The sequence below is a fragment of the Ictalurus punctatus genome, chromosome 24 (genome assembly GCF_001660625.3).
Source record: "Ictalurus punctatus breed USDA103 chromosome 24, Coco_2.0, whole genome shotgun sequence".
Lineage (NCBI taxonomy): Eukaryota > Metazoa > Chordata > Actinopteri > Siluriformes > Ictaluridae > Ictalurus > Ictalurus punctatus.
In genome coordinates, this window is record NC_030439.2 from 17,751,964 (window position 1) to 17,775,829 (window position 23,866).

The window sequence follows — 23,866 nt, forward strand, 5'->3', positions numbered from 1 at the left end:
TATGTGGTAATGTAAGTTAGCAACTGTTACCTTTCAAGCTAACCATCTGTATACCTACTATTCAACAGCAACAACGAGAAAACCTTAGAACATAGTAGCGATTAGCTATTACTGTAGACCATATAGCTTTTGTAGTGGTAGCTAGCAAAGCAGAGATTACACACGAGTATAAACGCTAGCGCTCAGCGTTAAAAGAAGAAGAAGAAGAAGAAATCAATCAAAGGTAAAGCTGTTCTGGGAAAGTCTTCAGGACGGAGAACTTTCGTTTCTTCTCTGTAGCATAACAATCTGCATATTTAATTCTTATTAACCTCAAGCAAGAGAAAAAGAGACGCTAGGCAGGGGACGGCTGTTTGTAGCCCCTAAAAAATAAGTGATAACTAGAACTAGATTGTTTCTTGGACATTTCACGACATGAAGTGTAACTACAACCGTATAAAGTACAACATGCCATGCTTTAACTAATTAAAGCAAGTTGCTGTGGTATACAAATAAAAGGAATAAAACACTTCAGGACATGCTGTTTTTGGAAAATTATTGGACAACTTTGGAGTACACCACATCATTGATTATTGTTCTATTATAGCACAGCTGGTTGTATTTAATTCACTACGTAATGAACTGTTTAAATGGTATGCTGGGTTATTGGAGTACCAGTGTGTTTATTGCATGCCGTTCTCTGATGTGTGTTGGTATTCTCATGTGTTAGTGTGTCGATTAGCCAGTCTAACATTACTTTATAAGCAGAACCACACTGTAAACAAGTTCATGCCTGTGCACTGGCACATTAGCATGTTTATGTGTTGGCGTGTCAGGGCGCTGCAGAGTTTGGTGCGTTGGTGGGTTTGGCGCAGGCGGTGCTTCTGGCTTTGGCTCTGGCACTGTCCCATGCTGAGGTCCCTGCTGAGCAGACTGCAGGCTGTGACTCACCCCAGCTTGTGTTCTGGCCATATGGTGCTCTCTTTACAGGCAGATCGCAAACATCTCCACAACAACACGGCTGCGATTCCCACTGAGCCGCTAGTTTAGCCATTAATGGGAATTTCTCACGTTAATGTCTCCATGTTTGGCGCCATAATTTTCTCGCTAAGGCACTGGATCAATCCACACACGTGATTTAACGCTCCGTCTCTGGGTCTAACGAGGCCGTGTTGCTGGGGTGCATGAGGATCCAGCCTTTGTTTGGCTTGCTCTTTTGAAGCAGACACATATTCTCCTCAGGCTTCTGCTTCGTTGCTCTCTTATTAAACTAGAATCAAAGAGACAGCGTGCCTCGGTGTTAGCCTTTGAACCAGTAACACACACCCAACATCCACCCACACGCTCATACGCCCAAGCTAGCGGCAAGGCCGGTATGTCTTTCAGTACGAGCGCACACAGTCAGAGGTTGTTGTTACCGTTTCACCTCAGACCTTTCTCCGACACTGCACTGATCTCCCACCAGGGATGTATTCCACAAAGCCAGCACATAAAGTCTGGGATCATTTCAAATGCGCTTGCTTAAAGTAGACAGACAGGTGACTCCAAGATCAGTGAAAATACAAACAAAACCCAGATGTGACGTTTTTTTTTTTTTTTTTACTAATTCAAGTGACGCTGTAGTAATGGAGGCTTACTATGCACGCCATGTTTAGGCAACCCTGACAGTGCAGAGAGCAAAATGCAGACAATGAAAGAGTAACTTTTTTTTCCAACAGTTGCAAATTGCATTCGAAATAATCAGAAAGAAGAAATGTGTTGAATATTAATAAAAGCCCGAAAAGAAATAAATAAATAAAAACTGGCCAGAATACACACACTCTATCTATCTACTTTATTGACTAGGTCATACTGTAAACAAGCCAAAAATAGAGGAAATGATTTACAATTAGACCAGATAATTCACTAAGTGCGTATTAATTATTTCATTACAGTTATTGATTCATCAGCAACAAATGATGGAGAGGCAAAAGCCTCAAAAGGTCAACGTTAAATCTAAAAAAAAAAAGAAAAAAAGATCTCGAATGAGTGCCATTCTGCTGGGATACTTTTAGGTACAGGAACATATTTTAGTAAGCAATATTAAGGCTGCATGTTAAAAAGATATTAAGGATAATAGTGTGGAAGGCTGGCAGCAAAAAATGTTTTGGCACCTTTCTGGAAGTACATTGGTGTTCTTATATAATCAATTTTGCAGTCGAAAAATTAGGAATTATTAGGAAAATAAGATTTCATAACTTTGATATAATCTATATATTGCTTAAAAACTTACATAAGATTTGAATCAGAATCAGATTTTAGTCAGGTTTTGATTTGATGTTATTATTTATGCTACTTTATTAAAAATTAGGTGGACCAGACTTTTTTTTTGGTTCCTTTTTTTTTTTTTTTTTTTTTTTTGCCCTAACCTTGATCAGGATTTTATCTTCTACTATCTCAAATGAAACCAAGCTGGGAAACTCACGAGTACTCAATTACGTTTTATTTGTATAGTGATTTTTAGCAACAAACTTCACAATTGAGCTTTACAGAAATCCCACTGTTCATCCCTACTGAACAAGCCAGAGGCAACAGTGGCAAGATAGGAAATCTCCCTGAGATGACATGAGGAAGAAACCTTAAGAAATGCTCTTCTGGTTGAATCACATTTATGTTCTTCGATCAAAACTGTGGAAGAATTTTTAAAAGGAGTGATGCTGAACTTTACTGACTTTATCTTGGAAAAGCTTGTTGCATCACCATGATCCTGTTGGTTTCTGTGCAGGTAAGGTAATAGGGGTTGTACTATAACTATAAAATTTTCCTACCCTGCCAAAAATGACAAGTGATGTCTTAAATATAGTCATATTTATCTAGACATTTCAACTAAGTCCAAGCTTGAAATAATCTTGTTCATTATTGCCATTTATTTCTGGGAAGGAACTAAATAAAATTATCAGCAAAACGTTTCGAATAAAATGAGTGAAATGCTGAATAAGCTAATATTTCATTTATGATCATTAAAATTGTGTTAAAAAATCTCTCAAAAATATCTCAAAACGTAGTCATCTTTTTCAGAGTTAAGCGTAAAACGATTCAGGACATCACTATGTTAGGTTGTTTTATTAGCACAGTTTTATTAGCACAGTCTATAGCACAGTCTGGGAGGTTCTTCCAGGCTGATGGAGTTGAACTGCCATGTTCTGGCCTCTTTAAGGAGTTTGGATTGGACTTTAAACTAGTTGAGTGGAATTAGGTAGTGATGTGCAACCCGTGGCTCTGAAAGCGCTCTTTCGAGGACTTTTGTATTAGATTTAGCTTTAAAGGACAACAAAATGCAGGAGTGTGCTTAATAAAACAGTCCCATAGACCTCTAGTGATGATCCAAGTGTTCTAGTCTAAAATATATTCATGGTAACAAATCACATTTGGACTGGCTTCTTCTGTAATTTTTTCCCCCCATCATCCCAATTATTGGACATGTAGTGGAATGTATTAATTGACTAGTCCAGTGGTTTTCAAAGTAGGGCCACCAGGGGGCGCCCGGCGGGCCTCAACAATTTGGTCGGAGCCACCAAGCCCATCCCTCCCACTAGTGTGTTTTCTCTTTCTCACTCTCGGACAACCACACACACGCACACACACACACACACACACACACACACACACACACACACACAATCAATTCCTAATGTAATGTAATGTAAAGATGTAAGATGTAATCATTAATTTTAAAAAAAGGGGGATTTAGATTCTGAAAGATTCTGGAAGATTCTGAAAGCTTGCCAGAAAAGTGTCCAGCCAGGTCCCAGAGTCTAAGGCTGTCTGATATTTACCAGTGTAGAAGAGAGGTTTTCCCTTTTTTTTTTTTTTTTTTTTTCGGACATATTATTTTTAAGGGTAGCTTTAACAATCCAGCCGTCAAGGTCAGATTGACATTTCCTATAAAAGCCACAAGCCGTGTGGAGAACTTGAACATTAAAGCTTGAATAGCTGTTGAAATGCCCACAGTTTTTTTTTTGCCCTCATGCTCATAATCATGATTCCTCACTTCAACTGTCTTTTTTTTTTTTTTTACCCCACACAAAAATAACACCTTCCACTGCACTCCTCTGTGACTAGCTGCCAACGAGAGCTCTTCAGCTAGTTTTTAGCACAGGAACATCAGGGTGAAAAGAGAGAATGTCTGATATAAGCGAATACAGTGTGGGTAAACTTGCACAAAAATAAATGTTCTCAGAAATAGCTTCGCGTTTAAGCAGCATGCTCGAAGCATATTCGTTGAGGCACATTTCCCATTACAGTACTTCGACAGATAATGCCAAGCAACCAATATTTGCAGGATTTTCTCCAGTACTGAATCTGCACAATATACAAATTAGTGCTGCACAATATATCATTTGGAAATTGGCACTGTAGGAGGCTGTGATATGCAAACCCTTGAAACGAATCCCTAAATTTTCTATTGTGTCCTGTGAGTGAGGCGAATAATGTTGGATGCTCAAAATGTGGGCGTTTGGATGAATCACGGCATTCATATGATCCAATAAAATAAGTGCAATAAAATAAGTCTGGGCAACAATATAAATGCAGTATACACCAATCGGTCATAACAATAAAGCCACTGAGAGGTGAAATGAAGAACACTGATTATCTCATTACAGTGGCGCCTGTCAAGTGTTGGGATATATTAGGCAGGAAGTGAACAGTCAGTTTATGAAGTTGATGTGTTGGAAGCAGGAAAAATGGGCAAGCGTGAGGATTTGAGCAACTTTGACAAGGGCCAAATTGTGATGGCTAGACGAATGGGACGGAGATTCTCCATCCAACACAGCATGTCTTGTAGGGTGTTCCCGGTATGCAGTAGTTAGTGCCTAACAAAAGTGGTCCAAGGATGGACGACTGGTGAACTGGCGACAGGGTCATGGGCAGCCAAGACTCATTGATGTGTGCGTGGAGCGAAGGCTAGCACGTCTGGTCCGAGCTCACAGAAGAGCTACTGTAGCATAAATTGCTGAAAAAGTAAATGCTGGATAGAATAGGAAGGTGTCAGAACACACAGTGTATCACAGCTTGCTAAGTATGGGGCTGCATAGCAGTCAGAGTGCCCATGCTGACCCCTGTCCACCATCAAAAGCACCTGCAAGGTCCACGTGAGCGTCAGAACTGGACCATGGAGCAATGGAAGAATGCGGCCTGGTCTGACGAATCACGTTTTCTTTTACATCATGTGGATGTCCAGGTGCGTGTGCGTCGCTTACCTGGGGACGAGATGGCACCAGGATGCACTATGGGAAGAAGGCAACCCGGCGGAGTAAGTGTGATGCTCTGGGCAATGTTCTGCTGGGAAACCTCGTGTCCTGGCATTCCTGTGGATGTTCCTTTGACACGTACCACCTACCTAAACACTGTTGCAGACCAAATACGCCTCTTCATGGTAAAATATTCCCTAATGGCAGTGGCCTCTTTCAGCAGGATAATGTGCCCTGACACACTGAAAACAAAATTAATTTAAAAAAAAATGTTGACTTGGCCTTTAAAAAATGGCAGACGCTCCACATAAATGTATTAGATAAATGTGGATTCACAAAAAGCTTGAAGGTTTTTTTTTGGAAGGAGTCTCCAGTGTCAGTAAAAGCTGCAGCTAGGCTTTCCAACACAGGACGGTCTTCAGGACTATGGACTTTTAAGGTTTCTCTGTCACATAAGCTGCGATTTTGTCTGCTTGAAAGACTAACGTGAGAGAGAGAGAGCGCGAGAGAGAGAAAAGAAAAGAAAAGCTGGTGGTTTAACGTTAGTGGACAGTAACAGGATGTATATATTAGATTTAAAAAAAAAAAAAAAACACACTTTACTGATCCCACATTGGGGAAATTCCATAATTTAAATTCCCTATATATATATATATATATATATATATATATATATATTTAATTAATTTTTTGTTCTTTTTTTTCTACCTCATAAGCAGGTTGTTGACGTTCTCACAACTTTTCAAGTCCCATTTCACAGAATGAAACTTCGATTCAAGGTGCAAATTGCAGTTTATTGAATCGGATCAGATTAAAATGGATCGAGTTGAATCGTAAACATTTCGACTGCGACTGAAACCAGAATGCTATTAATTCATGATTTATATCACAGGGTTTTATATGTTTACAATACGCTGATAGAATATTGAGCTCAAAAGCCCATTTCTTTGATAGTCTAGCACCGCTGCTCCTGTGCACATCATCTGTGTCCAAAATGGTGTCCTAATCACTATTCCCTACAAACACCAAAGTGTATCATGGGTACTCGGTCCCCACTGGTCCGTATCACGTGGACCCTCACCTAATGAATCACACCATTACCGTTAAGTTGGTCAAACTCTCCAAACAGTACAGAAAGTGCAAAGGTTTACACACACCTTTAGGATAATTATGATTTTTGACCATATTCTTGGTTCACGTTCAAAACTGCTAATGTAAATCAGGTGCGTAGAATCAGAAGTCAGGGGACCTGGAGCGTGTCAGTTGGGAGTTATAGTCTGGAGCGGCCATATTTGTAGGCTGTGGTGCAGCATGGGAAACGGAGTGTATCCAACGATTTCAGCATTGATAATCACAATGACAACGTGATTATTCTGCATGGATGAGACAACAGTCGCTCATTATACGTGTGTATGTTACGTGTACTGGTCATGAAACCGATATTAGTTCAAAAGTTTGCATCCCGCTTTCTGATATGATGTAAATGCTCTCTCCTGATGTGTACACCCACAATTTGAATTCATTCCATCTCCCGTGTCTTTAATATCCTCAGAGCAGCTTTTCAGATCCTCCCAGTCTTAATATCCAAACCCCTCGTACCACACCACCCACACATGCTTCCTAATATTTCCTTCCTTACTGTTCTAGGTGTTAAACACTGACACAGTCTCAGATCAGGTCTGAAGACTGAGAGGCTTATAAAGATCCATATTTCTCTTGGGACAATTTGTTGTTTGTAAAGAATAGTAGAAAAAAAATAAAATAAATGTAAAGTGTTCTTGTCCATTGAACAACCATGGGGAATACTAGGTATTGTTTGCTCTAGTGAAGCAGGCTGTGCCCTTAAAGTCTTGTAAATCTGGAAAATCAGAGTTAAATTGAACAGCTATACAGTCACGATTTTTTAAATCCCCAGGCAGAAGACTCTGCTTGTACTGTTTGAACAGATTGCGCGATGTTACCTCACCGAGATGGGTGAACATGACAACATCCGTCCATTTTCTGTACCACTTATCCTACACAGTGTTACGAGGGGAGCCTGGAGACTATCCCAGGGAACTCGGGGCAAAAAGCAGGGAAACCGACTCATCACAACTGCACACTCATTCACACACTACGGTGAATTTGGAAAGCCTACAACGCATGTCTTTGGACCGAAGGAGAAAACCGGAGTACACGGAGGAAACCCCAAAACCACGGGAAGAACTTGCAATGTTCAAATCCCGAGAAGTCCGAGAGAGAGAGAGAGAGAGCAAAACTGTCCATGTCTTGGTGGGAGGGATGACACGTTCTGTCTCTACTGTCAATCACAGTGACACTACACATGCACGTGTTAGCCTTAACCCTCCCATTGGTAGCTGTTGTATGATAGGTTGAGAGCTCGGGGGGGGGGGGGGGGACGGGTCATGCAGATATCTCTAGTTGACACCCATTTTGAATTAGCAGAGGTTGAAGAACCTCCAGAACCAGAATTCACACTGAAACTGTGGACATTTATACCTCTGGGGATTTTTCCCTAGTATTTTGGTTGGGGGGAGGGGGGGGGGGGGGGGGCATAGTTGTAGGGTTCATATTTCACTATTTATTTCTCTTTTTTTAAATGAAAGAAAGAAAAGAAAGAGGGAAGAAAAAAAAAAGCCCTTTCTGGTTTAGACCACGCCTACTTCAGGTTTTAAATCCAAATACTGTACAGATACAAATACAGATATTTGGAGTGTTAAAGAGAAGCAGATCCAGTCAGTGTCCTTGTGTTACACCTCTTATATGTGCAATTACACACAACACACAAGAACTCCAACACATTTCCCTGTACTCTCCGAAAACAACCTGTTTAATCAAAATGCACTTATAATTGAAGCCTGACGGTGCGATCACACCGCGGAGATTTTTTCCTGTCGAAGCGGTTGAAAATCCTGTGTGGCAAACTGTGATAGCAAGGGCGACATAAAAACGTCGAGAACTTCTTAACCTTATGCAAACGAGAAACGAATATCAGCGGAACAGTTCGTCGACCGTGGTGTTAAGAGTTCTCGTTATGAGTCATATCCGTGGCTACGTCCAAAGCCAAGTGTCACTGTGAGTGTAAGATGTGAAGGAGGGAGACACAACAGCAACGTAGCAGCTATAGCACTAAATATATAAGTACAAGCCATGATTAAACCAGCACAGTGGAATTAGCTTTTTTTTTTTTTTTAAACGACTAGACTGGCGTACAATGTAGAGTACTGTGCAGAAGTCTTAGGCACATGCAAAGAAATGCTGTAGAGTGAGCACGCCTTCAAAAATAATGAAATTAAGTGTTTCTATATTTAAAAAAAAATACATAGTATGAAAAGCAGGAAACAGTAATGATTGAAACAAAGGAAATATTTAGTGCGATGACCCTTTTACTTAAAAATAAGAGACTGTCGCACTTGTTTCTCATTTTTGCACATTCGACAATATAGAAGTTAGTATGTATGTAGTAAGTGTGGCTCAAAGTAAAGCATGTGGACACTGCAAACCCTACAAACGCCAGACTTTCTCTCATATCGGTCTATTATTAAGACTTTCCAAGCTACTATCAAGCTATTTAGAATTGTTAAATATAGGTGTGAAACGATTATTGACACCTCTATGAATTCATATGAGAAACATATATTTGAAGTATATTCGCATTGATATTTAATTTTTTTTTTTGTACACCTGGGTGACTAGGAACAGGAAATTGTTCAACCATAACTTTTCACAGGGTTATAAATATGAGGTAACACACAGACCAAATTCCCTTAGTCATTCATCACAATGGGTAAGAGCGAGGGATATAGCTGTGATGTGCGGCAAAAGGTTGTTGAGGTTCACACAATGGGAAGTGTCTATAAGAAAATAGCACAAGCATTGAAAATGCCCGTTAATTGCAATGAAAATGCATTGAAAATGCTTCATTAATCATTAATTATGAAGAAGTTCCAGTCGACTGGAAATGTTATGAATCGACCTGGAACTGGACGTGTGTCTGTATCGTCTCAACGCGCTGTGAAGAGGACGGTTCGAGAGGATAAAACATCTCCAAGGATCACAGCTGGAGAATTGCAGGAGTTCGTTGCGTCTTGGGGTCAGAAAGTCTCCAAAACTACAATCTGAAGTCACCGACATCACCACAGGTGTTTGGAAGGGTTTGAAGAAAAACGCCTCTACTCTCATCCAAAAACAAACTCGAGCGTCTTCAGTTTGCAGACACTACTGGAACTTCAAATGGGATCGGGTTCTACGGTCAGATGAAACCAAAACAGAGCTTTTTGGTAATAAACACAGAGGTGGTTTTGGTACACAGAGAGGTAGCCGTATGGAAAAGTCCCTCATGACCACGGTTAAATATTGAGGAGGATCTTTAATGTTTTGGAGCTGTTTTTCTGCCAAAGGACCTGGACATTTTGTTAGGATACATGGCATCACGGACTCTCAAATATCAACAGATATTAAATGAAAACCTGACTGCCTCTGCCAGGAAGATTCAAATGGGCCGTGGTCGGATCTTCCAGCAGGACGATGATCCAAAACATCATCAAAATCAACACAAAAATGCTTTACTACCACAAAATCAAGGTCCTGCCCTGACCATCCCAGTCCCCTGACCCGAACCCCATAGAAAACCTGTGGGGTGAACTGAAGAGGAGAGTCCACCAGCGTGGACCTCGAGATTTGAAGGATCTCTTGAGATTCTGTATGGAGGGAGGAATGCTCTCAGATCCCTCGCCATGTACTCTCCAACCTCATCAAGCATTATAAGACTTGGAGCTGTTATCTTAGCAAAGGGACGTCGCGCAAAATATCGACTAAAAGGGTGCCAATAATTGTTGCACACCTATATTTAACAAAGATTTTTTTTTTATTTTGGATAAACCTGTGTTTTGTTTGCAATTGTTTGATATCCATGACAGCAGAATGTTTTTTTTGTGTCTGAATGTTTTTGAACAAAAGATCAAAAAGAATCACGTTGTCACTCTCACTGTGAGCCTACAAAGTAAACCTCCATTACACTTCACACACTCAGCACTTTTCCCGAGCTCTTCCAGCTGCAACGGTGTTGCTTTCTGCGCTTAGCGTAGGTTTAAATGCCTCTTTTTTTCCCCAGGACAATTTCTTGCTCTTCAACCTGAAAAGTATGCACGCTTCTACCCCCCCCCATCTTGACCAACTTGCTCAACTCAAAACTTCCTCTGCAAACTCCCGAGCTCGTTCCAAACAGGCCTCTGAAGTGTTTTATACACCTCTTCCACCACTTATACAAATCAGCCAACATTAAAAGTCAGTTCAAATGTCTGCAAAACAAGTTCCTCTTACCACTCGCATTACGGCAGCTGGTGAACGATAACACGAATAAACATTAAGATGTTAATAATGATAATTATTTAAAAAAAAAAAAAGAAGCGTAAACTCTTCTGTCCTGAAAATGTCAAACGACAGACGGTACTAAATACTGACATGCTATAGATGCTAAATAAACACCTCAACACGTTCTGACCAATCAGTGGCGGAAATTCAATTAAGACCCCGTCGCGTGTTTTGTTTACGAACATAATTCGTTCACTTCCATAATAAACGAGTGTTGAAATCCTTCCCGGCGCTTAGCGATTAGGTTAAAAGATGCAGTAGTTTTCCTTTCTCCCCGCCGGATGAGAATAGGAAATGGTCTGAGATGGACTCGTAGATTAATAGTCAATTTCCCCCCTCCCATCCTGCTGCTCTGTCCATGAGCTGGGGCATTTAGAGAGGGGCAGATGCTCAGAGAGAGCACTCTTCACCATAGACACTAATGATCCTGGAAATGTCAAAGGCACTCACCTTCCTCACACTGACTTCACACTGTGGATGTGTGTGTGTTGCTCTCTCACACACACATACAGTACACACAGACACTTCTACACACTTGTGCACTTTGTGTTGGTGAGATTGCAGCCAGCATCCACTTAAGAACCTTTTAGGATATTCTGAGCTCTCAGAAAATTTGCTTACATTTCAAGCACCGCAGCCTCTTTCTTTAATTTGATTGAGGCTGACCGGGCGATGCCAGTCAGCCTGAGTAACCCCAGGATACAATTCTTCTTCTTCTTCTTCTTCTTCTTCTTCTTCTTCTTTCTTTAAAGGTCTCATAGTGACGCTAGAGCTAAATACCGAGATGGATCTAAAAAAAATAAATAAATGATGCAATCGTTTAGAACAGATGAAAAGAATTTACACATAAAATAAAAACCTAAAGCCGCCTACGCCATGGAGTGGTGCTGTTGCGTCTCGTCGGGTTTAGTGTCTCGATTCGTAGTGTCACGATCATTTGTGACGACTCGTGCGTTACAGATTTCGCATGACAGTCGACTTGGATCGAGTGGTCAAGCCTCATAAATCAGACCTGACTCGCACGAGGTCGGCCATTTTCCTCCTGCGTACCGTGGCTTCTCGCGTTTTGTTTTCAGCATTTACAGTATCACTACTGCTAGGTGTCTATAAGCCACGCCCCTAAACGAATGTCACGTGCGGCTCGATTAACCGTATTTTCGCGAAGCGCGGCTGGCATGTATTAAAAAGAATATTTGAACAAGTAGCTTTTATTGTAAACGCAAAACGAAGAAGACAAACGAACCCGACAGTAATATCTCATGCGTTTTTAGCATTTACATATATATATATATATTTTTTTTTTTTAAATGTAAGAGATAAAGGCAAACAATTTAAAAAGATTAAATTCAAGGAACTTGCTTTAATGTTATGAATTGAATATGATCGGAGTAAATGTCCCCAGACGTTGTGGCAGGGTGTTGGAAATCGCACAAGTCTATATGACATATCTCTACTAACAAAGCTCTCCAGAGGTCTGTGGCATCTGTTCGTCCTCCATCATCTCCACTGAAGACGAGCATCACTGAAAATCAGCCATGACGGTTTCCATCTAACCAGCCCTGGCCTCACAGCTTAATATCTCTCCTATAGACAGCCGTAAGCAACACAGTGTGAATCCCGAATCATCCCCGTTTTCTAAAAAACACTCAGCTGAAACTCAACAGATGGAGAGGAGGTGTGTGAAGTGTGTGAGGTTAGGTTACGCACGCTGACGATCCTCTCCGAGGTTCCGGCGCGGGACACGGTGGTGCCGTTGAGTCCCACGAGCGAGGGCAGCGTCTGAGACATCCAGTTGGTGACCATGGCCATGGTGCTGAGCACCGCTCCGATCTTCAGCAGTGGCACGCTCATGGTGCTCACAGCCACCTGGCCTTACCGCCCCCCAGCCCAACCTGCTGAGCCCCTCGCCAGGGGGCCCACACACTCTCTCTCACACACACACACACACACACACTCACGTGAGCGACTTGAGGCTCGCACACGATACACTCTCACACTTGCGGTCACCTCTTAACAACAGGCTGGACATGCAAATGCAGCAGCGAAAGCCGGAGCGGGATCCAGCGGCATCACACTCTGTCAGTCCACCCGGCTCCTGATGTCTCAGAGCGAATGCCAGCGCCTCACACACACTCTCTCTCTCTCTCTCTCTCCCTCTCTCTCCTCCACCCTCTCTCTCTTTCAAGATGCAGAGCTGCGCATTGGCTGCCTCCCTATCTCGCTCTCTCGCTCCCTCGCTCTCATCCCCTCCCTTCCTTCTTTCCCCGCTCTCTCTCCTCGCCTCTCCAGCCGTTTCACGCACACATCCTATACTCATCCCATTCTGCCTTTTTTTTTGGTGAGCAAATGAACAGTGGGAGGCTAAGAGAGAAATCGGATCTTCTGCAACAATTAGGCCTGTTTTAAGCCTGGATAAGTCTCACTCACAGCTGTACAGAGTGGGATTAAAGCTACTGCTATATTAAGCTAATCATGAGCAACGCATGTGTGTGTGTGTGTGTGTGTGTGTGTGTGTGTGTGTGGGGAGAGTAGATAGATAGCTATAGCTGGAGTATTAATGAAGAAGAAATGTGTGCGCTTCACTCGCTCTGGACAGTTCATCAATCATGCACTCTGCCTGACAACTCCGTGATTATTCCGTAATACGGAAAAGCAGCACAGCGCAGGAGTCTGGCATGAGCATCCTGCCCTCTTCTCCTCTCTCTCACCTGATCTGACACACACACTCCGGTCACGCTCGCACGAGTGACTCCGGACGTGTTCATTTAAATGGAACCGTGCATGACGAATAAAACACCGGAATTCTGAACATACCTCAATTAAGCAGTAATTGTATTTACTCTATTCGATATGGCACACGTGCTTTAAGTGATAACATTCTGATCATCGAATCAGGGGCGTGTCCGGGGGGGCGGGATTTACCTAGTTGGGTATAACGGACCGATACAGCCCAGCACTCAAACACGTAAAAAAAATCCCATAATATCATATTTGAGTCAACATTCTAGTCTCTATGCAATTGTTTTATTACAGAAATTACTTTTCCAAACGATCAGTTGTCTTGGAAACGGCACATAAAGCATTCAAAAAAAAAAAAAAAAAAGGTTTAGATCAATAGAGATAATAACTTGTAATAACAAGCTAATAAGGACCTAATAACTTGTAATAACAAGATAACGTGTAGTAGTAACTCCTAATAATTCGCTAATTACTCATCGTAACCAGACAGTAACTTAGTAACAGCAAGATAATCACTGTAATCAACTAGTACCTTGTAACAACACCATAATAACTTCTAATAGCGCGATAACAAGCTCATGACTCGTAATGACAGACAACCACTTGTGAAGGCATGATCACTTGTAGTAATGAGCTACTAACTCATCATTAAGACGAGATCATGACTTGTAATAATAGCCTAACTCACAACGACAAGATAATAACAAGTTAATAAAGAGCTACTAACAGATAACTTGTACTAATGAGATAACGTGTAATATTTTTGAAATAACGTGCAGTTTAGGGTTTCTGTACTTTCACATCATAGTCCCTACATGTCGTATAGCATTTCTTAGATCGCTGGCTCAAATTATCTTCCCAATAAGCAACCCCCCCCCCCCCACCACCACCACCACCGCCGCCGCCGCCGAATGAAGAGTATTAGCTGACGAGTATTAGCAGTAGCTCTTGAGTGGTGCAGCGCTAACAAGTTTGTTCTGTAATGAAGAGATTTGAACTCTAGTGCTGCCTCTGTATTCCGTTAGTCTTGAATATTCAATTGCTTGAACTCAATATACCTTTATAAGGCTTTAGAAAAGCCTATTAGTAAGTGATGTAGTTGTGTTAGTCTGACGTTAAACACGAGTCAATTGGGATACCACGCAAATTAGGAAGATACAACGAACTGAGCTTCACAGCTCCAGGGTTTGAGCCTGAGCTCAGGTTACACTCTTGATACGTTCTGCCTGTGCAGGATTCCTTCAAGGTCCCAAACCGGCTACTTTCCCTAAGGTGTGAATGAGTACCCTCATAGGGACGGTTGTGGATCAGGTGGTAGAGCGGGTGGTCCACTAATCGTAGGGTTGGTGGTTCGATTCCACATGCTGAAGCGTCCTTGGGCGAGACACTGAACCCCAAGTTGCTCCAGATGGCAAGTTAGCGCGTTGCATGGCAGCTCTGCTACCATCGGTGTGCGAGTGTGTGTGAATGAGAACCAGTGTAAAGCACTCTGGATGAAAGCGCTACGTAAATGGAGACCATTTAATCTGGTTTTAAATCAAGGGTGTGATCAGGATAAAGTTCTCACTGAGGAAAAACGAATGAATGAAGTCTATTTAATGACCTTTTATGGCGTGATATTGAAAGTGACCCCAGAAATAAACTTCAGACGTTTTCCATCGATACTGCTGAAGCAAAAAAAAAAAAAAAAACCCCAAAAAAAGGTCATATTCCAGGCAAAAAAAAAAACCTGCACATTTTGTTCAGCGCTGATCAGCCACGTCTTTGCTTGAATTCCAACCGACCAATCAACGAGAAGCTGCACCTGTTTCCACTCGTTTAATCAACTGGTCTTTCTGATTATTAGCATGGCTTCAGATTGTCTAGCCAAATAACAGCTCTCGGGAAACAGAATCCAATCAGAACAGCAATCGAGCAGAAATCACGCTCACACTCATTACTTTGTTAAAAACACATTATGTCTTCTATGCTTGTAGATCAAATATACGCAGTTCTTTTTTTTTTTTTTTCTGGCCCGTATGGCTTTATCATCATTTAAACAATGCTAATGCTTTGACGTGTCCAATCAGGGACATCTAGCATTAACAGTGAGAGGATAAACAAACATAATAATGAACCAAACTTAACCGACATCATTGCCACGTACCGCCTCTTTAAAAACCAATGCTTTCTTAAGGGATCGTCTCAAAAGGCGTAACTTTCGTATTAAAAAGTTCTAACAAGAAGTTCGGCAACATGGTCAATATAATTAACTTTGATTTTTTTTTTTTTTTTTGTTGAAGGATTTTTGCTGCTACATAATGAGCTGATCATTTTTTTTTTTTTTTTTGCCCTTCTGGCACGCTACTGTGATGCACCACAGTGAATTATTAATCACTGCCTGAATAGGATCTAATTTTCTTGTGCTCTTGGCCATTTATTAAGCTTAAAATAAAGGGCTTTGTGTTTGCCCGCTATTCTTCTTGTCGAGTGATGAATGATGCTGTTCTTTCCTTTATGATTTGACTCGTGGACAGCAGGACATGTTTTGCTGGGACAAATCTTTTGCAATCAAGATGAAATCAAAAGTGATGACCGCCAGACATCCGGTCTTACAGTACTTTAGGCCTGAAGGACAAGAAGTGGGGGAAAAAGAAACGTGCTGCACTGGACTCCTGCTTTTTCCAGAGGCAGAGCTGGAGTCTTGAGGATTAGAGTGCTTACTTCATCCGTTTTTCCCCCTCATTGATCTAGAGCAACATTGCCATCCGGTGGCAAGAATGCAGTACTGCTACCAAAAGATGTCCTCCTTATGGTTTGTCTCAGCAACTGTTGCTTGGCAGCAAACAGGAGTTCTAAAACCATCTCAGCCACGCGAGCACCATTACATAGCCGAGCATTTCGCCTTCTGAAGAGTAAATAATATCTCTGATATATGAAGGTGTATATCATAAATGACGTCTAGACCTCACGGACTTAAATAGCGACGCGGAATTAGAACCTGCGCGTGAATCTATACGTCAGGGGTGTCTAAACTTATTCACAAAGGGCAGGTGTGTATGGAAAACAGGAGCCACATATGTGGATAAGATTGGACCGTAATATAATCTTTTTGGGGGAAAAAAAATAAACATTAGTGGCAAATTGTAAAGAATTAGAAGATTAAGAAGATCATCACCTGAGGTAAAAAGTCGATCACGGAATGTAAACATGAGCCCCGAAGAATGAATCACCGAGTCATCCACTCACTTCTGTTCTTTTGGCTTACGTTCTTGTTATAAATGTGTTTTTATCTGGTCATTTAGACACACATACGGAGTACGTACGCGCTCTTCTCGGAGCATAGCGGACAGTTTGTGCGCGGCTACCTTCTCACAAACTCGACTCATGACGCTTACATCCATGTCCCTCAGGCATGTCCTGTAGCTATCCTGAAACCTGATCAAATTCTGAAGACATCACACTTAGCTAGCGAGATTTTAGGCATATTTAATCAGCATTTATGTTCGTGTTTGTTATACTGGCTCCTTATCCGATGTAATCTTTGCAACAACAAAAAAGCCAAGGTTGGAAGTTAGATATGAACTCAAATAACAACATTTCCACACCATTTTGGTCAAATACATTTATGTTGTCATGAAGAAGAGAGAGGGAAAAAAAAAAAACCCTCAATTTCAGTAATGTCTCAATCAGCCAATCACGTGGCAGCAGCACGATGCATAAAATCATGATACAGTTCGAGAGCTTCGTTAATGTTCTCGTCAAACATCAGAACGGTGGAAAGTGTGATCTAATGACGTTAACCGTGGCGTGGTTGTTGGTGCCTGACAGGCTGCTATGAGTATTTGAGAAACTGCTGATCTTTTGCGGATTTTCACACACAACAGTCGGACGTTCTGTGGGAGGAGATGCTGTGTCGATGAGAGAAGTCTGAGGAGAATGGCCAGACTGGTCTGAGCTGACAGAAAGGCTTCTGTAAGTCAAATAAGCACTCTGTACAAGCACGGTGAGCAGAAACGCGTCTCAGAACGGACGACACAACAACGCCTGAGGTATATGAGCTACAACAGCCGACCGGTTCCCATTCAATCAGACAAGCACTGTAATCTGAGCTGTGCTACAGACTCACCCGAACCGGACGGTCTGGACGAGGTCAAGTGTTTCCAATCTACGACTGTTCTTTGAGAAAGATTTATGATTGTGCAAAATAACATTACTACAGCAATGATCCAAAAAAAAAAACGAGCAAAACAGTGAATCCTAATAAATACAAGTTTAAACGACTCTAGATAGTCATTTACGTAAGACCAAGATTTAAATGAATAATTCAATTCAAGAGGCCAGTCAAATGGATGAATCACAACAAGACGTTCATGATAAATACAATAACTTTGTGATTTCTACCACAAAAAATAAATAAATAAATAAATAAATAAATAAATAAATAAATAAAATCTAACAAACCCAGACCCCTTAGATGTTTCTTTAAAACTTTCTTTTAAAAGGTGCAGTATGTAATTTTTAGAGTCCTCTGCTGACTGTGAAGTGAATTGCATTTTAAAGGAAACAACAACAACACACATATACACACACACACACACACCAGACCTGCTTTGCTGAAGAAAAAAAAAAAGTCTCTGCCTCATGCAAGATGACATTTAAAGAACAGAATCAGAGCAAAGCTTCAGTCTTCCTGCTGAAGGAAAAGACTACATTTCAGGGCTGGAAAAACATAACAGAAGATCCATTGCAACATAATGATGCAAGATTATATATATATATATATATATATATATATATATATATATATATATATATATATATATATATATATATATATACACACACACACACATATATATACACATATATATGTGTGTGTGTGTGTATATATATATATATATATATATATATATATATATATATATATATATATATATATATATATATATATACACACACACACACATATATATACACATATATATATATATATATATATATATATATATATATATATATATATATATATATATATATATACACACACACACACACATTTTACTATTATACTTATGTATAGAAACTGGTATTAGAAATATTACAGTGAACGGAAACAGAAAATGAACAACGTTTTGACTGAATATAAAAAGAAAAGCAGAAACAAAAATCGCTCAGTTCTTCCAGAGTGCAAACGTTATTAAAGACAGTATAGTCTAAACCTAAACCGTTTCCCAATAGGTAAAATTCCTGTCCAGAATTGATCACTTCCTGAATGTCTGGCTACAAGAATGTACAATAGCCACTAAAGCTTGATTTTCAAAGATCTGGCAACGGCAGGAAAATCTGTATATCAAGTAATTCTGCAAGCAACTAATCACACTGCACAGTAGAAGGATGCTAAAAATAAATGCATGTTTCTGGTTAAATATTTGGCTTGGTTTTATCTATAGTCCTGGCTTCGTTGTGGTTATTTTATGTAGTTTAGTTTTAACCGGTTCCCAACTAAACAGCGAGGCATGCACAGCTGGAGTAGGAAAGTACTTAATGTTCAAAATAAACCAAAATTGTTACTAATCCCTGTCTAGAAACCCGCTTAAGCAGTTGTTTTTGTAATCCCGACACTGTTTCTGTGGCCTCTTCCCCGCACGTGCTTTAATGATCATCTACTTCTTTTCCAAGAAGAAAACATCATGTGTTTTATAATAACTCACGAAATGGCAGTAAAACCTGCTCTCGTTTGTGCCGAATTTATTTCACAAGGCTGTTAAACATAACGAGGTTCCACACTGTAACGCGTTTGTTCATTCTCTGGCCACCAGAGAGCACTCGAGTACAGCAAATACACACTACACACACTACACATCACACACCCTTATGGAAAACCACACAGTCTGTAATCATGATCAGCCTCGGCACTGATCAAATACCCATTCGTAAAAATAATTGCCCCAGTTGAGTGGACGGGGTGTAATTATAGCTGTCTATACTTCGTTAAGCGGCGGAGTGTGTGCTGGAGGGCTGTGCTGGAGTCACGTGGTGGGTGTGTTGTAGTCACATCTGTATGCAGCTCCACGGCTGTGTGCTCCACCGCTCTAGCTCGGCTCGGCTGTGTGAGCTGTAGCCATGGCAAAATGGCAGATTGTGTCACACACACACACACACAGAGAGAGAGAGAGAGAGAGAGAGAGAGAGACAGAGAGAGAGACACCCTGAAGGCCCTCACATTGTAATTTCAGGCCACAGCCGTCGCATCTTCATTTGATAATTTTCTCATTTCCTCACATGCTGATTCTAACATGCGTACACACCCAGGTCCAAGTACAGGTTTTAGGCCACAAATGCACACGCACACATCTTTTCAAACGTTCTGCTTTACCCAGTGCTCATCCTCTTAATCATAAGCATCTATTAAAAATTCTATCATGGTATGAGCCTGCAGGGCTTTAGCTTTAAAAGGCATTTTTAATCAGTTCCTATTGAATGAACTTCAGCCGACCTGAGAGCGCAATGCACACAACAACCTCTGGGTGGCAGCAAAGAGTAACACTATTCCAAAACAAACAAATATGGACATGCAGTCATACAATAAGGACAGCCTTACGATAAACGTCTTCTCAGTCATCCATGTCGACTTATACTGTACATACTCCTCGTCAGGTCTGGCTAAAGCGATGAAAATACTTTTCACGGTGCTACTGGTTTATCTTTCGATTGCATTCGAATTCAAGGTGCGGTCTGTACGTTTTGAACATGTACAGACTCCAGCCCTATAATAATCACATCGTTTCTAAAGATACCACACAAAAACGAAGATTTAGATTAGTGTCGCGCAATGGAGCTTCTGTTTGAGGCTTTTTTTTTTTCTGGTGTCCAGAAATGAGCACTATTGTCAACGACTAAAAGGAAATGAATTAACAAAATTGACCACTTAAATCTTATCACCTGCTGTAGGAATCACAGTGGATTTGGTGGGCGTCATGACTTTTTGTTATTGACCCATGCACGAGACGGAAAGTCGGGGCTCATGGAAACGTTAAAAAGCAACGACGGCATTGCGATGGGCATTAGGATATTTCCAACAGGACTCGAACGCAGCGTTAGATTGCTTCGAGGAATCGTTTGATTGTTTACTCTTGTCTCTGTACAGCATCATACCCAATAACTGAGTAAAATAATGCTTTCCATACTTGCGTATACTTTTATGACTACAAATCGAACAATTCCGATAACTGACTATCATTGTGGTGGGCACGGTGGCTTACGGTTAGGACGTTTTCCTCGACGTGGGGGTTTGAATCAAACCTCCGCCCTGTGTGTGCTGAGTTTGCAAGTTCTCCCCGTGCTCCGGAGGTTTCCTCCGCCATTTCAAAGGCATGAGTTGTAGGCTGATTGGCATTTCCAAATTGTCCGTAGTGTGTGAATGTGTGTGCAATTTTGCCGTGTGATGAATTGGCACCCCGTCCAGGGCACCCCGAGTTCCCTGGGATAGGCTCCAGGCTCCCGGTGACGCTATGTAGGATGGATGGGATTATAATTGTAGGATTCATTTTTTTCCTAATAGCATTGATTCCAAAATTTGCTAATCAGTTTGTTTTGTCTGCTAAAACCTCAACAATAAAATATACACATGCAAATATATATATATATATATATATATATATATATATATATATATATATATATATATATATATATATAAAATATTTGCATGTTGTATTTGTGAAGTGACCTTGGGTGTTGTGAAAGGCACTTTTTAAAAAATAAAATATTATTATTATTATTATTATTATTATTATTGTTATTTTATCTGAATATTTTTCCTTCCAAACATGTGGACCAACAGCGAGAGGGTTGGATGAATCAATAGTCGGGGCATTCAGGAGAAGCAGATAGTGTTTGGGCCGTCATTTGTTTATTTGAAGTCAGCTCTGCAAGGCGCTGATATAACAGTCAACAGCATTTATTTATTCTATTTATTTATTTATTTATTTCCCCTTTTCTTCCATCCAGCAACCAGAGGAAGAAGAAGAAGAAAAAAAACCCTTTATACATTGTAAACCTGAGACTGTCAAAAAATATGGGATTAGTCCTTGGCTTTTGTTTTGATATCTCCATCATCTTCAATTTGATGACTGCAGGTACTACAGTAGGGTTCCTGCAGCTCAGATACGTCCTGACAACTCACTTTCACAGCTGATAAACAAACTCGCTTGTTTTGGCCTTTGGTTGTACTTTTATCACATTTTCCTTTCTCTCTCCCTCTTTTTTTTTTTTTTTTTTTTTTTTTTTTTGAAAGCCAGACTTGTGCCCAGTTCACAGCGTTTTTATTTGGATAACTTTACGACGACACAGATTTCATTATCAACTGCAGAACTATAGGCACCCTTCTTAAAAATAAAGTGAAGAATCATATATAAAATGAACAAAATGAATTTTAGCTTAAATACATAGGCATGTAAATACATTTTTAAATGAATCTTTCTAAAGTGCTTCATTACGCAACTACTATTCACCTTCAGCAAACACTTTACCCTGATTGGGGTCATGGCAGCCTTTCCCAGATCTGGAGCCTATTCCAGGAACACAGGTCACATGAAGTGGAAGGAAACCGGAGAACCCAGAGAAAAAAGACATACATAAACACATGTGAAACTCCGCACAGAGAGTAACCGGTAAATAAAGATTTCAAGTAGTGCAATTTTCTGAAAGCTCTGCTTTCAAAATGATCGGCACCCGGCAATTAATATTTATTGTATTGTTTGACTCATTCTCTTTGGGGGGTGCCAATATTTCTGGAGTTGACTGTAACCACAGTGAGTTTAAACACTGAATGTTTAATGCAGTTAATGCAGATGACAGAATGCAATATCTAATTAAGAATATTTTCAATTATTATTATTATTATTATTATTATTATTATTATTATTATTATTATTATTATTATTATTATTATTTCCATTTGCTTTAACTTATAATGAAGAATCTTTCAGTAAAACCCTGGACAATTTGTTTTTGGGGCCGGTTGGAATCGTACGTGTGTGAATACGTCTGTAGGAAGACAGCCACTGTAGCACGTCGCCCATGCTAACCCGGCTGACGAAGAAAAGCTAGCAAGAATCTGAGCTAGCACGAATCACCGACTCATCCTGAGGGCTTTCGTTTATTGTTTGGAAAGTTAACACTGAAGATATAAAGTAGAATGAACAGTAGTGGATGCTTCATCCCTCGCACACACGCTGCTATCTTTTAAATCCAGCACTTAGCCAGTGATTTTTGCAGACTGCTGCTCTTGATAAAAACAGTCCTCTCAGCACACAGCTGCTACTCGATATTCCAGATGTAAGCACACTACGGCTCACCCACAATGCAATTCAAGCACTATCACACCAGCAAAAGCAGCTGTAGGGATTTCTGTGTGGCCATGTGTGAGGAGATGTGAGGATGAAAACTCTTGGAGGTGTGCTGTTCTAGGAAAATAATCACGTCAGCGGCAGGGTTCTATGATGTGGTCTGGCGTAAAAGCGGAGCTACTGCTTCCACCCTGAAGTCCATTACTTTCCAATAACGGCGCGTCGCAAAGTGCCAACGCTGATATATAGAAAATGAATCGACACCTTCTGACCAATCAGATTCGAGGATTCAGTAGCACTGTGGAATAAAGTCACTATGAGTGCGCAGCCATATTGTATATATGTAGCCCATGCTATAATGTAGATCCTAATCCATGCGTCATGTCGTCCCAGTCGTTGTCGTGTTTTTTTCCATCAAATCTGATCCAACTTGCCAAGTAGCTAATTATCGTCTTCATGATATGTTAAAGCAGTACTGTATCAGTTCCCCAAAGCTGGACCAGTTAATCATTGGTGTAAACACAGTGAAACCAGTAGCATGGACTGGGAGAGAGCTCCACGGTATGGCAAAGATCCCTCAGAATATGTATGTTTACAAATCGTATAATAATAATCTTTATTGGTCACATATGCACAGTGAAACTCTTTTCTTCACATACCCCAACATGTTAGGAGGTTAGGGTCAGAAATGATGCAGCACCCCTGGAGCAGAGAGCATTAAGGGCCTTGCACAAGTGTACAACAGTGGCAGCTTGGCAATGCTAGGGCTTGAACCCCCGACCTTCCAGTCAGTAACCCTGAGCCTTAACCACCAAGCCACAATCCATTCATTCAGATTCTGTACCATTTATCTTACACAGTGTCACCCATGGGGAGCCTGGAGCCTCTCCTAGGGAACTCGGGGCACAAGGTAGGGGACGGGGTGCCAACCCATCACAGGGCATAATCACACACACATTCACACACTATGGACGAATTGGAAATGCCAAATCAGCCTACAACGCATGTCTTTGGACTGGGAGAGGAAAGCGGAGTACCTGGAGGAAACCCCTGGAGCACGGGGAGAACATGCAAACTCCTCACACACACACACACACACACACAAACAACCCCGGAGGTGCGAGGCAAACGTGTTAACCACAAGCCACCATGCCCCCTTATCATAACAATGTTTTAAGGAATGTCGTGAATGAAGAATTTTGTTGTCACTAC

General features: G+C 40.9%; 1 protein-coding gene across 2 annotated transcripts in view; it reads right to left on the minus strand.

Annotated features, from left to right (window-relative positions):
- The window catches only part of olfm2a (olfactomedin 2a), a 114,531-nt gene that overhangs the window by 37,502 nt on the left and 53,163 nt on the right, over window positions 1–23,866 (minus strand). The window contains exon 1 of one of the 2 annotated variants that reach the window (XM_017453990.3): window positions 12,291–12,753. The exons of the other annotated variant lie outside the window; for it this stretch is intronic. Within the exon in view, the coding sequence (XP_017309479.1) occupies window positions 12,291–12,434 (144 nt within the window). The 5' untranslated portion in view covers window positions 12,435–12,753. Of the gene's footprint in view, window positions 1–12,290; window positions 12,754–23,866 lie in introns of those variants that run through there. 2 annotated transcript variants of the gene reach the window in all.